The sequence below is a fragment of the Perca flavescens genome, chromosome 15, assembly GCF_004354835.1.
Source record: "Perca flavescens isolate YP-PL-M2 chromosome 15, PFLA_1.0, whole genome shotgun sequence".
Taxonomy (NCBI): domain Eukaryota; kingdom Metazoa; phylum Chordata; class Actinopteri; order Perciformes; family Percidae; genus Perca; species Perca flavescens.
The window spans coordinates 9080790-9096473 of NC_041345.1; the positions used below are offsets into that span (position 1 = coordinate 9080790).

General features: G+C 39.9%; 1 protein-coding gene across 1 annotated transcript in view; it reads right to left on the bottom strand.

Annotated features, from left to right (window-relative positions):
• cacna1aa (calcium channel, voltage-dependent, P/Q type, alpha 1A subunit, a) overlaps nucleotides 1–15684 on the bottom strand; it is an 89715-nt gene that overhangs the window by 70791 nt on the left and 3240 nt on the right. Inside the window, exons 2-3 of the mRNA XM_028599201.1 lie at nucleotides 877–982; nucleotides 117–256 (exon numbers count right to left, since the gene is read on the bottom strand). Coding sequence (XP_028455002.1) covers nucleotides 117–256; nucleotides 877–982 — 246 coding nt within the window. The remainder of the gene's footprint in view (nucleotides 1–116; nucleotides 257–876; nucleotides 983–15684) is intronic.

Below are 15684 nucleotides of genomic sequence, written 5' to 3' on the forward strand. Positions count from 1 at the left end.
TTGTGTGTGCATTTTTGAGTGTTCATGCAGGGAGCCTACATACTGTGCATGTACTGTATGTGTGTGTGTTTGTAATAGGTGTCTGCTCGGCTAGTGTCTATTTGCTTGCCACTCACCCAGTGAGGACCACCACAAAGTCCATGACGTTCCATCCATTCCTCAGGTAGGAGTTTTTGTGGAAGGCGAACCCAAGTGCCAGGATCTTTATTCCAGACTCAAAACAGAAGATCCCAATGAAGTACGGCTCTGTATCATCCTGAGGAGGGAGGGAGAGAGAGAGAGAGAGAGAGAGAGAGAGAGAGAGAGAGAGAGAGAGAGAGAGAGAGAGAGAGAGAGAGTAAGTAAAGGAAGCAAGGGGGTAAAGAAGGGAGAAAGGAAGGTGAAGGACAGAACAGAGAGACAAATTGAGACACCTATCAGTAGTTATATAAGTTTGTGTTCAGAAGAAGCATTTTCATAAATATGTGTCAACTTCAGTGTGGCTGTGTAGAGATGGTAGATAATCTGAGTGCATCTACTTTGTCTTTTATAACTTCATAACTGCATACTCAGGTTCTCATTTGAATATAACATTAGCATATTTCCCTTTGAATTTGTCTCTTCATCAATATTGTGTGTATATACTGTATATTCCTTTGGTATCTGTGAGAATGTGTATTTCTTTTTATTATTTTGTTGTGTGTTGTAGTGCATAGAACATCTGTATCATTACAATATTTTCAAGGTGAAAAAAGAATCCTTGTTTGACTGCCTCTTTCAGTAGAGAAGCTGCATGCATCTTCACTGAAGTAAAATCAATAAGGAGTCACAACTGTCACCTGGACTTAAGCATGTTTACATTTGGCTCACATACCGTATCATGCCTGTTCAACTTACCAGGCGCTCAGAGAGTGGCGTCTTGTCCCCATCAGGCAAATGTTGTTCCAGAGCCAAGACGATGCAGTTGGCAATGATGGTGGCTAGAATCATCCACTCAAATGGAGTAAGGAAGGTCAGTCAAGGAACAAACACTTTCCGAGATATAAATCTAAACAGTTTATAGCCCATTAAATACACACCATTTAAAAAGTACAGCTTGACATGATAAGTGTTTTGTTTTTTTTTGTTTTTTTTTTAGTCATGGCATAATTTGCCTCACATTGATATTAATTGTTTGAATATGCCTGCTGGCAGTCAGGGTTTTATTTTAGCATGCACATGAGTAATTATTGTCAACAATCGCACATAGTAAATTGCAAAAGGCATCTACCTGTGCTTAGGAAAAGATGACACAGATCTGCAATATTGATTCATTTCTACTATGTATAATATATATATATGGATTAGGATTTTCTGAGAGATAAGTGATTGTTAATTGATATTTCTTAAATAAGTAGATCAGTATGTTTTTGAGGGTGCAAATGAGACAGGACTATGATTGTTGAGATGGGCCAAACTTAAAGTTACATGCACAGTCAATTATTAAGTCTTACATAGTAAAAAAAATAAAAAATAAAAAATAAAAAAAATACTTTTCAACCTTACAAGGCTTTCCACACAAACAAACGTACATGTGTCATTAGTATGAGAAAAAAATGAGATTTTAACTCTGTTGGGCTTGGGTCGGGCTCAGACAGAAAAATGCAGCCCTATCCGCACTCTAATACACATGGGGCTGTATGGCAGGTCAGACTGTAAAATTCTAAATTAAAATGACTCTAAATGAAATTACCTAAATTCTCGAACAATGAACATAATATGACCACTCTCATGTAAAAGGTCAGATTTAAGGTCAAACGTATGCAACTTGAATACAATGAGCGTAAGCAAGTCAGACAGCAGACAGCAGGCCAATAGCTCAAATGAAACGATATCTGGCGTCTCACTGCTTTTTCCGTCTGTTTACACACACAGACCCATAAGCCATCATTATGAGTCAGTTAAATATGCTAAGTGTATGTTCTGGTAACACACCACCCACAAACAAACAAACACACAGACATAAACAGACAGAGGCTTTATTAAAGTGAACGTGTGTAATAGCATGCCTAGGCACTGAGTGAGATTTATTGTGACATCACCGTTTGGCTCTATGTACATCTACGCTAGTTCAGAGAGAGAGAGAGAGATAAAGAGAGGGAGAAAGGGAAATAAATAAAAAGGTGTGTCGTTCTCTCTCTCTCTCTCTCTCTCTCTTTCTCAAACACACACACACACACAAACACACACACACACACACTCTGGTGGTGTCTACTTAAATCAATCCTCCTGTCTCGTTAAGGTCACAAGATAAATAGTTACATTTAAAAGAGAAGAGAGAGCGAGTGGATAGAGAGTGACTGAGAGAAAAAATGCGAGAGAAAACGTGTGAAGGAGATGAATGAGTGAGCAAGAGAAAGGGAGAGGGAGGAGTGGATAGAGGAAGGGAAAAAGGCAAGGAGATAAACATGAGAATATGGGGGGAAAAAAGAGGTTATGATTATGTGTACATATCATGGATATCTACAACATATAAAGTAGGTAGCCTATATACATTTTGACTGGACTTTTTTTTTTTTTAATTTGTATTTCCCAGCCACTCAAACAAGTCCACTCTTTCCCTATTCTATTTTTCTATACTCAACTCTATTATAGTCTTTCTCCTCTTCTTCACCTTTTTCCTACTTGCTTGCGTCCTTTGGGAGCAGTCATTCCCATGGTAGTGGGAGGAGGGGAAAAATTGAACAATGAAGATCCAAAAAGGAGGAAGAGGCTATTTATGGACACACATTATATGTGTGCATGTGTGAAACATGTCATGTTACATGCTTGTGTGTGTGTGTGTGTGTGTGTGTGTGTGTGTGTGTGTGTGCGTGCACGCGTGTATAAACCTTAGTGTGCATGTATATGTTTGTTTTCTCCAGTCATGATCAACGGGAACTGAAAAACAGCTCTAAACTGGTCCAAACCCACTATGTGTGCGCATGTGTTTGTGATCATCTGTTTGAGCGCTCTTTTCTCACACGCACACATTACTAGACACCCAGGGCACTACTCAATTAGCCTTCCCGCCCCCCAGCAATGTGTGTATACTGTGACAGTGTGTACATGTATATATGTATATGCATGTGTGTATGTGCTAGGCTCTGAGTAGGGAAGGGTGTAGTTGACTGAAAAAGGGAAAGAGAGGTGGAGAGAAATATAGAGAGGAGCAAGGAGACAGGGAGTGAGAAGGAGAGAGACTGATATAGAAACACAGGGACGAAGGGACAAATGTGTGTGCATATTGTGTATTTGAAATGCTCCTCATGACGGATGACTGTTCAATGTGTGTGTGTGTGTGTGTGTGTGTGTGTGTGTGTGTATGATGACCATTAGGCACATTTTGTCCCAGAATTACCTTTCAAGGTCCCACGTGATTTGCTCCCTCTTTACACTGGCAGCGTGTGTGTGTCTATATGGGTGTGTGAAATATTCACAGAGGCACAAATATTTTTAAAGATGCCCCCTGCGCACACACACACACACACACACACACACACACACACACACACACACACACTTTCAGAATATGAATTAATGACTCACACTCTGCCATAAACCGTTCAATAATGAATCTCCTCTTCCTCCTTCCTCAATGGCTATATATTGTTAAAAGCAAGGGAAGAACTGGGGATGAGGGAAAAAGAGGAAGAGAGAGATGAGAATACATTGCTCTCTCACCATTCTCCCACCTTTTATCTTTGTAATATTTCTTTGTCCTTAGTTTCTCTCTCTCTTTTGCCTCACTCTCGCTCTACCCGTGGTTCTGCATATGCTTGGTTTTTATTATCTGTCTAGATAAGATGTCTCGCCAAGAAAAAGGGAAGTGAGGCCCTCAAAGTACACCACAGGAGCCAAATGACGCATGCACACATCCGCACACATCTACTGGCCTTTTCTTCACCTTTTCTTCACCTTGTCCATCACCGCTCCATACAGTCTCCATGTTCACTCTCTCCTACCTTCTCTCCTCCTGAGTAGAGCCCCTGCCTGTTTCTCACTGATATATTTCTCTCTCTACCTGTCCTGTTAAGTCTCCTTTCTCTTTCTCCCATACAGTACCTCTCTGCTTTTATATCCCCATATCCTCTTCTCATTTTCCTTCCTCTCTGCTCTTTTCACACTCGTTTCTCTGTCTCCCCCACTTTCTTGCCTCTCTCCTTCCCGTCTCTCCTCAGTCCACCTTTCTCTCCCTTAGTCCACCCATCAATCATCCCTATCTCTATCACGCCATCCCTGTTCAATATCGAATGAGATGCAGCGTCAGCAAACGCGCGAGGACAGTGACAGCAAGACAGTTGGACACAGTCCAGGTTGGAAATATACGGAGGGCTAAATGAAAGAGAGAGGAGAGTAGGAAAGAGAAACAGAGATAGAAAGAAAGAAACTGTCCTGTGGGCACAGACATGATTGAAAAGAGTGAGTGGTGAGGAATAAAAGCGAGAGAAGGGGGGAGGATGTAGCAGAGGGAGGAAAACAACAGCGAGGAAGAGAGAAGGGCAGAGAAGAAGAGCATAGGAGTGCTGAATGAGGGATAAAGCGAGAGAATGACAGAGGGGTGTGAGAGTATTGCGGTATTTTCTGCTTCTGAGCGGTGTGCTCTGTCGAAAGTAGGTTAGTGGCAGAAAACACACACATATAATGGGAGGGGGAATAAAAGGAAGATAGTGGGTGGGAGACTATACATCTTTACAGTAACATATAGTATGTATGTATGTATGTACGTATATATGTGTGCCACTGACAAATGGCGGCATTGTATGAAATCATTGCCGCCCTCACATATACTGAAACTTCACACATTTCCACACCACCATATGAGCACACGTACAGAACACTCTCGCCTCTCTAGACTCTCTCCACTCCATCCATGCACGTGCCATATTGCCATTCAAGGACACATATTCATACATGTACTGTACACACACAGAACAACACTAGACTTCAATTCCCTACACTTCACTTGTCTGCCAATAGAGTCCAGACCAGCTGCTACCCTTTGGGAAGGTGCCAGCCTCCCTATTAATATAACCAAGCATGCTAGTATTGGCCTTTCTCACTCTGACAATCACTATCTACTCAGTTTATTTCTGATAAACCACATCATTATTTGTTTGCTGTGATACATTCACTGTTTGTCAAGAAAAAAAGAGCCTCAGTAATAGTGCAAATGTCATTATCATAATCCATATTTGATTAAGTTTAACTTCAGATTGACACGATTCTGGCTATGCAAATATGAAAAAGAATGGAACCCCGAGGACGAAATAATCATCTTGCCTACTAGTATTTTCTCTCTTTCTGTATCAGTCTCTATTTGTGTGTGTTTGTGTGTGATATGAAGGAGGTACTTTAGGTGTTTTAGGTATAACACATTACAAATCTTGTCAACAAACATCCAATATAATTTACAAATCTACTTTGCTTGTCCTTTTTACAGAAGAGTATTAGGGCCACTGGTGAAAAATGTCAAAAGTCAGACAGAATTCTGACTTTAAACTCAGAATTCTGACTTTATGAATTCTGAGATTAAAGTCAGAATTCTGACTTTAAACTCAGAATTCTGAGAATTAAGTCAGAACTCAAATCAACAGTGGCCCTTATCCTCTTCCGTACCTTTTGCTGCATGTGAATATTTTGTGTTGTTTTTAAGAAGAGGACAAAAAGAGGAAAAAATAAACTCATTTAGCATCTGCTTTTCTCTCTTTTCTCTGTTTCTTTATATCCCTCACTCCTTTTCTTTCCCATCCTCTCTCTCTCTCTCTCTCTCTCTCTCTCTCTCTCTCGTTATATTATGCAGCAGAGCACTGGCAGAACAGCTCTAATGATTACTTAATTTTCTTGTCACTTTTCTCTCAGAAGCACTGATATGATAAAAATGAATGGTACTAAGCACTGTGGTTGAGACCTATCTAATTATTTTTAATAATCAGCAGCCATAAAAGATAAGAGACATGGTTGAAGCGCCTCATTTTATCCCTGCATCATATTTTAAATAGAGTCGTATGGATCACAGTTAAAGGTTTCCCTTCAAATATTGCCTTGCATTTTCACATATAAATTAATATGAATGAATATACTGTAAGTTGTTTTAGATTTTAAGATTCCTGGCTAAAGATTCAGTCTTTAATTTGCAAAGTGATTCCATTGACACAAAAAAACATCCACAATACTCAATATGGAGTCTGCTTGCGAATCAGCAATTATATAGCTATACTTCATAGTTTCACATACGTTCATACCAGAATATGGATATGCAGTTCCTCACTCTGTTTCATGAAAACCTGGTTTTTGCTGTTGCATTCAACACTGTGACCAAAAGCAAAAGAAGAACTGGGATCAAAACACTGTCTGACATGGAACCCAAACCAAATCCATGCCCATGCCTCAGTGCTACGAATAATTTAATGATTCTACATTTATCCCACTTTGGCACCATGTTTGACTGCGATGCCAAACAAATGGGAGTGCTCGAAGGCCAGTTTAGCCCTGCTTGGCCTCTCTCAGTCTGATTTAGCATCAATCAGTGAGTATAGTCTTTACAGTTGCCCACTTCTCCTGCCTGTTTATTCCATACGGCATATGTTGTGTCTCTATTTCACCCCTGCCACTGCCTCTCCCTCACCACCCACATATAGCCGAGTTGTCACTTTGTACAAGATGCTGACAGTGGTGTGTGTGTGTGTGTGTGTGTGTGTGTGTGTGTGTGTGTGTGTGTGTGTGTGTGTGTGTTTGTTGTGGGCTGTGTGTAGAGTATCAGTGTAGCATGTGACATTTTGTTTTAGATGAGATGTATGTTCAAAAAGGCAGTGCAGGTGTGTTAGTAAGACTGTTGTTTGTATACCCGATGCTACTTGCCGATTTAACTGGGTGCATTTGCCTGCTTTTAACTGCCAAAGTGTACGTTTACGTGTGTGTGTGTGTGTGTGTGTGTGTGTGTGTGTGTGTGTGTGTGTGTGTGTGTGTGTGTGTGTGTGCCAGCACGCCCTGCAGGTAGAGTGCAGGTTTCCAGCAGGGTTTGTCTAGTAACAGCCGCAGCACGTGACTAAAGAACACAGGCAACAAAAAAAATCAATCCATCACAGACTCTCTCAATTTGTCTCTCTCTCCACATATCCCAATCCCAAAAATAGCTCTGCCCCACGTCACTGCATCTTTCTCTCTCTCTCTCTCTCTCTCTCTCTCTCTCTCTCTCTCTCTCTCTCTCTCTCTAACTGAATTATTCAACAGAGCCAGAATGCACAGCTAAGAGAAAGGAGAAGGAGAAAAATCCAGAGGGAAAGAAGAGAGAGAGAGAGAAACAAAGAAAAATGAAAAAGAGAAATATATAATCTTCTATATAGTGTCCATACACATGCAGTTAAAATGGATAAACACTAGATTTTCACCAGATCAGTTTTCTAAAAGCTCTTAAATATCATTTGACCATTAAAGACTAACACAGTTAATTCTTAGCACCATAACAAAATTCCTGTCAGAGTTTTCTGTATTATAAGTAAGCCACCATCAGCTATTGTGATTTATTCCTTAGTTGCGGCATGTTTCCATATTGATTTTGCTTCCATTTCTCAATTGCCATATATGTTACAAGGGCACCCATCTGCAGTATATCAAAAAACAGCTAGCGCGATGCATTCATCAGATTTCCGAGGATCAATTTACAGTCTGAGAACAGTGTGGCTTGTCATTTTCAGTTGCTGTTGTTGTTGCATTTCCACTTTACTATACCTTTATTCATTTGGTAACATGTTAGCCATAAATGTGATAAGCCAATGGAATATAAGTGCTCTGTGGATGTAAGATTGTCCTAGAGACTTTCTGCTAGCGGTAAAAATACTTCCTAAGCAATTTTGACAAATGTGAATAAAATGTCTATTCACTTGTTGAAAGGAAGAAAGAAAAAGACAGAGAGAAACGTAGGTTTCTCACTACCTCAAATGACCTCAGTGTTCCTCAACCTCTTTGTAAGAATACTGTGGGAGGACAGACCGATATATTTCAGTGAAACACACACACGCACAAACACAAGCACACAGACACACACCCAGACAAGGTAAAAGTAAAACAATGCTCTGCCGATGAGCAACATCAGGTGAAGATAAATAGTACATATGTTGCTGTTTAAATGGAAAGTAGGTATTTTAAGGTTATTTAGAAAGTTATTCTTTTAAATATCCAGATTGTCTATATTCTAAAAAATATTGGCTGATTAATCAGGTTGCTTTTTTTCCCAGAAGACAACGCTACAGATGAAAAATAGCCTACATACAACACATAATGAGAAAAATAGAATACATTGTCCCAGTATGAAAAACAATCTAGATAGATTAGGCTCTCATGAACTCAATTTTTGTTTTTAGTTCCGTGAGTGTGTACTTGTGCATGTGTGTGTGTGCGCATGCAAACCCTAGTGCCGAGTCTGCCCGTAGGGACTCACGGATACAGATCAATTCACACATTTATTACCGGATGCACGCACGCATGCATGCAAACACACACACACACGCACACAAATTATAACACATATGCAGACAGAAGCACTTATTGTTGCCAACAATTACAAGCAAGCTAAACTAAACCACACTTGCAGCTGTCAGGATGTTCTGCAAAGTCTCCCCAAAAACTTCAAACAAATGCTTTAAATTAGCATTGCAAAAGGCAGAAGCAGCCAATTAGAGGGAGGGCAAGATGCAGTGGAGGAGAGCGAGTTGAGCAGCAGTGGCAGGGAGGAGAGAGAAAAAGAAAGAATGATGGATCTACTTTGAGCGAAGACAAAAAGTACAGGTAGTGGAACGTGAGAGGAGACGACAAACCTTCACTTCCTATCTGTCAGAGAGAGTGAAAAAAAAGAGAGGGAGATGGAGGAAAGAGAGCAGAGGAGAAAAATGTATGTGTTGTGGGGGGGCGGGAGGGGCATTAGCAGAAACTCACTTTAACCACTCAGTGTGTGTAGTTGTTGACGGAAATCTGTTCACTCACATCATGGGAACTGGCCTCTTATTTGGAGACAAAAACAATTAGTCCCTCCACATTGTAAACCATTAAATCATATGGTTAAGACTTTGGTTTTCGGTTAAGATTAGGGTTATGATTGAGGTTAGACTTGTAGCTGTTATGGTTGGGTGAGTCTCTCAGGAATAAGTCAATGCAATGTCTCTCTAAGTGACAAAAACAAGTTTGTGTGTGCTCTGGCTGCAGTATAGCTGGCCAACCCTGAATGTTTGAATCTCCACCACTTTGCGTTAAATGATTTATATGCAGACAGGCAGTTTGATTCTCTTTCTCTCTCTCTCTCTCTCTCCACTGTTTCTCATTAGTCTCTATAATGTCTCTGTCTCACTGACTTACCCCCTCCTTTCTGTATTTCTGTCACTCCATAGTCCATCTCACTATCCTGTCTCTCTAATCGAGCTTCATATGAGAAGCAGAGTAGGAACAGCTTTTTACCTCACCTCTCTCACTCTTTTGCTTCCTTTCCTTCTCCGCTTTAGAAAAGTTCATTTAATCCCACAGAGAACTACCCTTCACTTAATGCCAAGACAAAAAAATGAAACATTTTTACTAACTTTTTTTTTAACAGTGTGGCAACATAGGAACAGAAACACACACAGAGACACATAGTTACACCCACACTCCATGATAATGCTGTAAACTTTCCTAACTATAAGGTCTCTTTATGGCATCTGGAGAACGTAGAGCAAAGAGGGCTGAAGGAAGGTGTGCTGCTACTGAAAAGTGCTCTTTTAAAGCAGCTCCTGATATTTTTAGGATGGCCTGATGTGAAAGATAAAGACTCATGGATGTGATGTGACCAGACTTGACAAGAGAGAGAGAGCCCTTATGAGCAGAATGTGTACTGTAAAAGTGCATATATGTGTGCATTTTGTGTAGGTTTGGAAGGAGAGAGAAAAAAGGCAGCATAAGAATGATTGACCCAGACTGTAATAGACTTGTAAACAAATTATTAAGCATGTATGCATTTAAACATACACAAATTCTTCACACACACACACACACACACACACACACACACACACACAGCTGATGTTAAGTCTGTGTAGTCATCAACTGACAGTTGCAAGCTGGAGAAAGGCCAATAAATAATTTAGATTCTGCAGTGAATGTAGATCACTGACTCTCCACATCCACCCAAAAACACCCATGTCCCTCTCTCTCTCTCTATCTCTCTATTCCTGGGCGTGTCTCACTTACTTTCTCCTGGTCTGTCTCTCTTAATCACTTACATATATATATATCCTGGCTATTTGTGTCTCTGGACCCGAATCACATATTGCAAAGGAAGTAAGATACCGGATTTTTATCAGTGGTGGCCTAGTCAGGTACACTAAACATGTGGGGGAAAAACTGGCCATAGAATGTATATATGAGCTAATGTTAGTGTGCTCCCATTGGGAACTGTTGACACAATCAGCAGACACACACAACAAGCATTACACCGACTTGAATTTGTCAGCAACTGTACAATTTACTTGACCTAAAATACAAAACAATCTTCATATTCATTAGTAGCATTAGTAGTAGTGGTGGTAGTGTAGAGTTACCATCCTTTGGTTTGATGACAGCATGTGTGTGGTTAACACAATGGCAAGTTGTGGCAAACAATAAAAGGTATTTAAGACACAGAAGAGGGAGGTTGACTACTCAGTGAAACAGCTGAGGCGAGAGATTACACCTAGTCTTGAGTGGTGATTTGATCGGTCAACAATTCTGGGTCATATCGTATAGGATCAGATATGGATCTAGACGATTAAGGCACTGCTATTTATTCACAAGCACACACAACACTAGCACATAAAACATAAAACTCATGGCATCTACTTTAAGCAAAAACTAACGGCATGCTCAAATATGTTTGCTGAATTAACATTGTTTATATAGTCAACAGAATATCCAAAGCATCATTTCTATCTTAACGTCTTATGATTATGAAAGGGTGGTTCATTTCTAAAACACATTACTTGGATAATATTTCATATTAAGCTTGTTACTATAGATAGCTAGAACATATATTGACTTCCTCTCCATTTACAACAGCACAGAAAAACAAGTGTACGCTGATGACGCAGTCAACACCATATGGTGTGTGTGTAGTCTATGTGTGTGGGGACGAATGTGTGTGTTTGTGTGTAATGCTTGCGGGTGATAAAATGAGTGTCCTGCAGATGTGCACATTATGAACTTAGTTGACACTTAATACATAGCTACACAGAAAGAAAACATCCATTTGCAGGGCTGCATGGTTTACATTAACTCCTGATATGAACAATAAGGTCAAATGGGAATTTAGGGTCAAAGGACAGTTGGACAGCCAATGGGGATTTCATTTATAAGGTCCATTAGGATGACCCATTTAGTTTCAACTTTCCCTCAGCATGTAACATGATAGGTCATTTCTGAGCACACAAGGACAACAGCACAATCACAATTTTTATGTTATACACTTGAATACAGTATGGCCTGTGTAATAATTCTGGGGCATGTAGGCTATGTCTTCTTCTGAGATGATTTGATATGTATTTATGGTCCACCATCTGATAAACCAACCTTACACCGTGACTCAGTTCAGATTTAATAGGCTTGGATATTTTTCTTGTACATTAATTTAAGTAGTTTTTTTTGGTAGTAGCCACATTTTAAAAAGAATCATACGTTTTTTAACGTTAATTTTGTTTTAGTAGTGTAAGGATAACATCTTAGCTAGTCTTCCAGGAGCAGGATTTTTTTAGTCAAATGTTAACTTACTGGGTTTTGAAGTTTGCCACCGTCAATAGTGGTGGGCAGATGTCCTTGCAAATAAAACCACAGTTACTGCTTTTGACTGGGAGAAGAAGTTAGCCTCTGTTAGATTGAAATAGCCCTAGATGCTAACGTTCACTGCTGGTTGACCCTAGATGCTAACGTTCACTGCTCGTTGACTGCTCTTGCCGCTGCTATAGTTTATGATCTGTTGCACTTTTTTCCAATTTCCGGCAGTGTTGGACACAGTAGAGTGCGACATTTCTTACAACATGGAATTCGGAAAAAATATGGTTCGAGGAAGATGTGGCATGGGGTAATTGTAGGATACAGCAACGTACAGGTAGATAGCAGGTGAGGGTCGGGCCACTCATGCAAACACTTACGTGAAAACGGGGGAGGAAGTTACTGTAAACTACCAAATAGCCATAAGACAGTATTCAAACAATGAATATCAAATAATAACAATTGACTGATAATAACACAAGGGTGGTGGGATTACCTGTGACCCACTACAATGGCTCACAGGATTATAACCCTGAATAGTTAATCTTTATGTTTAAAAAATAAATGTCACTTCAGAAAATAAATGTGTTCTGCCTCTGAAAGACGTTTCACAACATGGAAAGAAAATGTATGTAATAAGGTGTATTGCATGGTATTATTTCTGTAATTAAATTATATTGAAGTAGCCTACCATAGGCTATAATGCATGCACTAATTCTTACAAAAATTAAATTTTGAGATTGGATTGTATCTGAACACTATGCTCTGTGTGTGTAGTTTAGTATGTTAATCAAACTCAGTGTGGAAGATAAATGATGGTATTAATTGTATTTAACATTTGCCTATTGTTGCAAATGACGAAATGGCACAGTAACCGGCCTGAACTCTGTAATGCTAATTCTAATTAAACAACCAAATATCTGCCTACTTTATCTAAATGTGGATATGAGAGAATAGTTATTTATATGGTACTCCCATGGGTCCAGAGTCAGTTCACAACTAAATAAAGCCGCAGGTCATAATTCTGCTGAATAGTGAATCCACTGAGACTCTGGTGTATCAAAAAGCTGTTTCAATCAGTGAAAAATAAGTCAGTTGACTCAACATGCATCTGGTTACACTTCTGTTGGCTGCAGGTTCTAATGAATGAATCACAGTCTTTCTCTATACTTTAATGAACTACACCACCAATATTGCTGAGCCCTTTACTGTGTTATGCAATAAGATTTCATGGTCAGTGAAGTGACTAATGGCAGAAACTGTATTACCACACCCTCTTAAAGTTAGGGATGTTTAAAGGTGCTCTAAGGGATGTTGAGTGATGTCACTTCTTGTTGTTCAGGTTGGCGCAGTTTGTTTTTGTTGCTGTTTCTGGAGCCTGGGCTGTCTACAGAGACCGCGTTTTTTTACAGTGTGTTCATGACACAGGGAGCTAGCAGATAGTGAGGAGATGTTTGCTGTATGTGACAACAAATGGTGTAGCCTAAAAAATGTGTGACATTGCTTAGAGCACCTTTAAATAAGTTTTATTTTGCCACTTTATTTTAGCCTAATATTATTTTTTTTCTAATATGCCAGCATACACATCTTTTATAAAATATATGGCGATATAGTATCTGTGGTGGGGAGATTGCTAGTGTGGACCGGTTGTGGTAAGATTTGGACAGAAAGCCACTCTTTGACCCCAGCATTAAAAAAGGATGGAGGTTCAAATGCAGTCAGTAAGGATATCCTTAATGAAATTGCTGGGAGCCACTCTAAGGATTATTCGTTGGCAATGTTGTACTGTATGTTAGGAATGGGTTTTAATGCAGTGAAATGGGAGATTTACTACATGACACATGGTAGCCTACATATATCCAGAACACAATGTGACAGTCCTTCCAGAAAAATGAATGCAGAGTTTTTTTGTGATTGTTGCGGGCAAAAATCTTTGATTATGAGGCACGTTTTCTTAAAAAATGCGATGGAATATGCGGGATATTTATGCAATTTTATGTGATGAAATTGCAGGAACTTGCAAAAATTGCGGGAACTTGCAAAAACTGCGGTTTGATGAAAAAGAGAAAAAAAGTGGTTCCCCCAACACCCTGCTTTTCGATGAGGTTTACGTCGCATAATTAGGTCACTTCGTAAACGCAACATTTTTCAACTTTCTGCTAAGATATATGTGACTTTTTTGCAACGAAAATGCAGGAGCATGAAATCATGCAAGCCCTGCATATTTTGCGCGGAAATCAGCAATTTATGCGGCGAAAGTGCGGCGTATTTGAAAATGCGGGCGCCTTATGCGGACTTTGGCTGATTACGCATTGGATTTGGATCTGAAAGTTCTAGAAAAAAAAAAAAAAACTGTTGTTTGAAAGCACATCAACTAATAAGACACTGAACACCATGTCCACAGTGGTGCAGTGGGGTCTGGAGATGACCTTATGATTGATGGTAATTGTCACCACACCACCTTCTGCAGATTGAGGACTACCTCAACTGTCTCAAGCTTAAAGGTTAACTACCGTATTTTTTTTTTCAACCTTTTCAACCTATTTTCCTATGTTTTTGTGCCTAACCCCCAATTTCAACCGGTTGCGGAACGTCTGTGGATCCGCTCTGGAACGGCGGTGGAGTCATTAGGTTTCCATTAAAGTCAATGTGTGCATTTCCACTGGCTGCATAACGTCTGTGTTCCGACTCCGGCACAGCTCCGGCGATCCGCAGCCCTCCGGAGGAGATCCGTGGAGCTTCTATTTTTGCCGGACGCCGGAGAGCTCCGCAGCAATTCAGCACAGGTCAGATAGTGCGGGACAGGAAGTCGAGCACAGAAGCAAAATAAAACGTCCGGTTCATTTTCAAAATAAAATCCACCATGCTGACGGCAGCGGAGCCGGTCCGCAGACGTTCTGCATTCGGTGGAATTCCCCAGTAAGTGACAGATGGGAACAACAATCTTTGAAATTGGTGCAGTATTAAGCAAAACGGGCTACAATGTAATAGGGCAATTGTCCAGCTTGTATTTACCTCCACGAAAGTTCTCGTTTTGCCACGGACAGGCTTAGATTAATATTCTAAGGAGGTCGACCATTCTGTTAAAGAGTAAGATCCATTTTTTAAAACATAAAACCATCCACAAAACTGCGTTCGCTAAACCCACAGATTCCATGTAAATAAACAGTCATTTTAGCATCGTAAAATGCACTTCATTCAAAGTCGACGGGAACTAAATAAACTTATGAAACACCATTTTGGGTCGTCTTTCTACTTTTCCAACCATCATAACTCTTTTGGTTGAAATAAACACATAGTTTACCGATGTGTTGGCTCTATACACGCTAAATCTGTCTGGTGGGTTTTGCGCTAGCAACTTCAGAGCTGTTTCTCGTTAAACAGAAAGGTCTCAAAGATGTTTAAAAGGTCTATCTCTGAAGGGATCCTTTCCATAATGTTGTCAGACACTTAGAATATCAATATTAGCCTGTCAGTGGCAAAAAGAGCACTTTTGTGAAGGTAAATACAAGCTGGACAATTGCCCTATTAACTTATATTGTAGGTTGTTTTGCCTCTGCCGACTGCAGCGATCTTGCTTAATACTGCACCAATGTCAAAGATTGTTGTTCCCATCAGTCACGTAGACACAAAAACAGGAAAATAGGGGCCAGGTTGAAAGAAAAAAAAGGTAGTTACCCTATGAGCACATTTGGTAACTCAGCAAGACCTAATCCATTCAAAAAACAATCATGAATCAGTCCGATATAACCAAACCCTTCACAAAAAATGGGTGATTTAATACCTAATAATTATTGAGACATTTACTGGAATTTTTTTCCAAAGATGCTGTGGGTTTTGTCTTTGAAATATCGATTAAAAGGAGGTTATGAAAATCCCAGCATTTCATTATAAAATCCATTTTGTTTCTTCTAGTCTTCG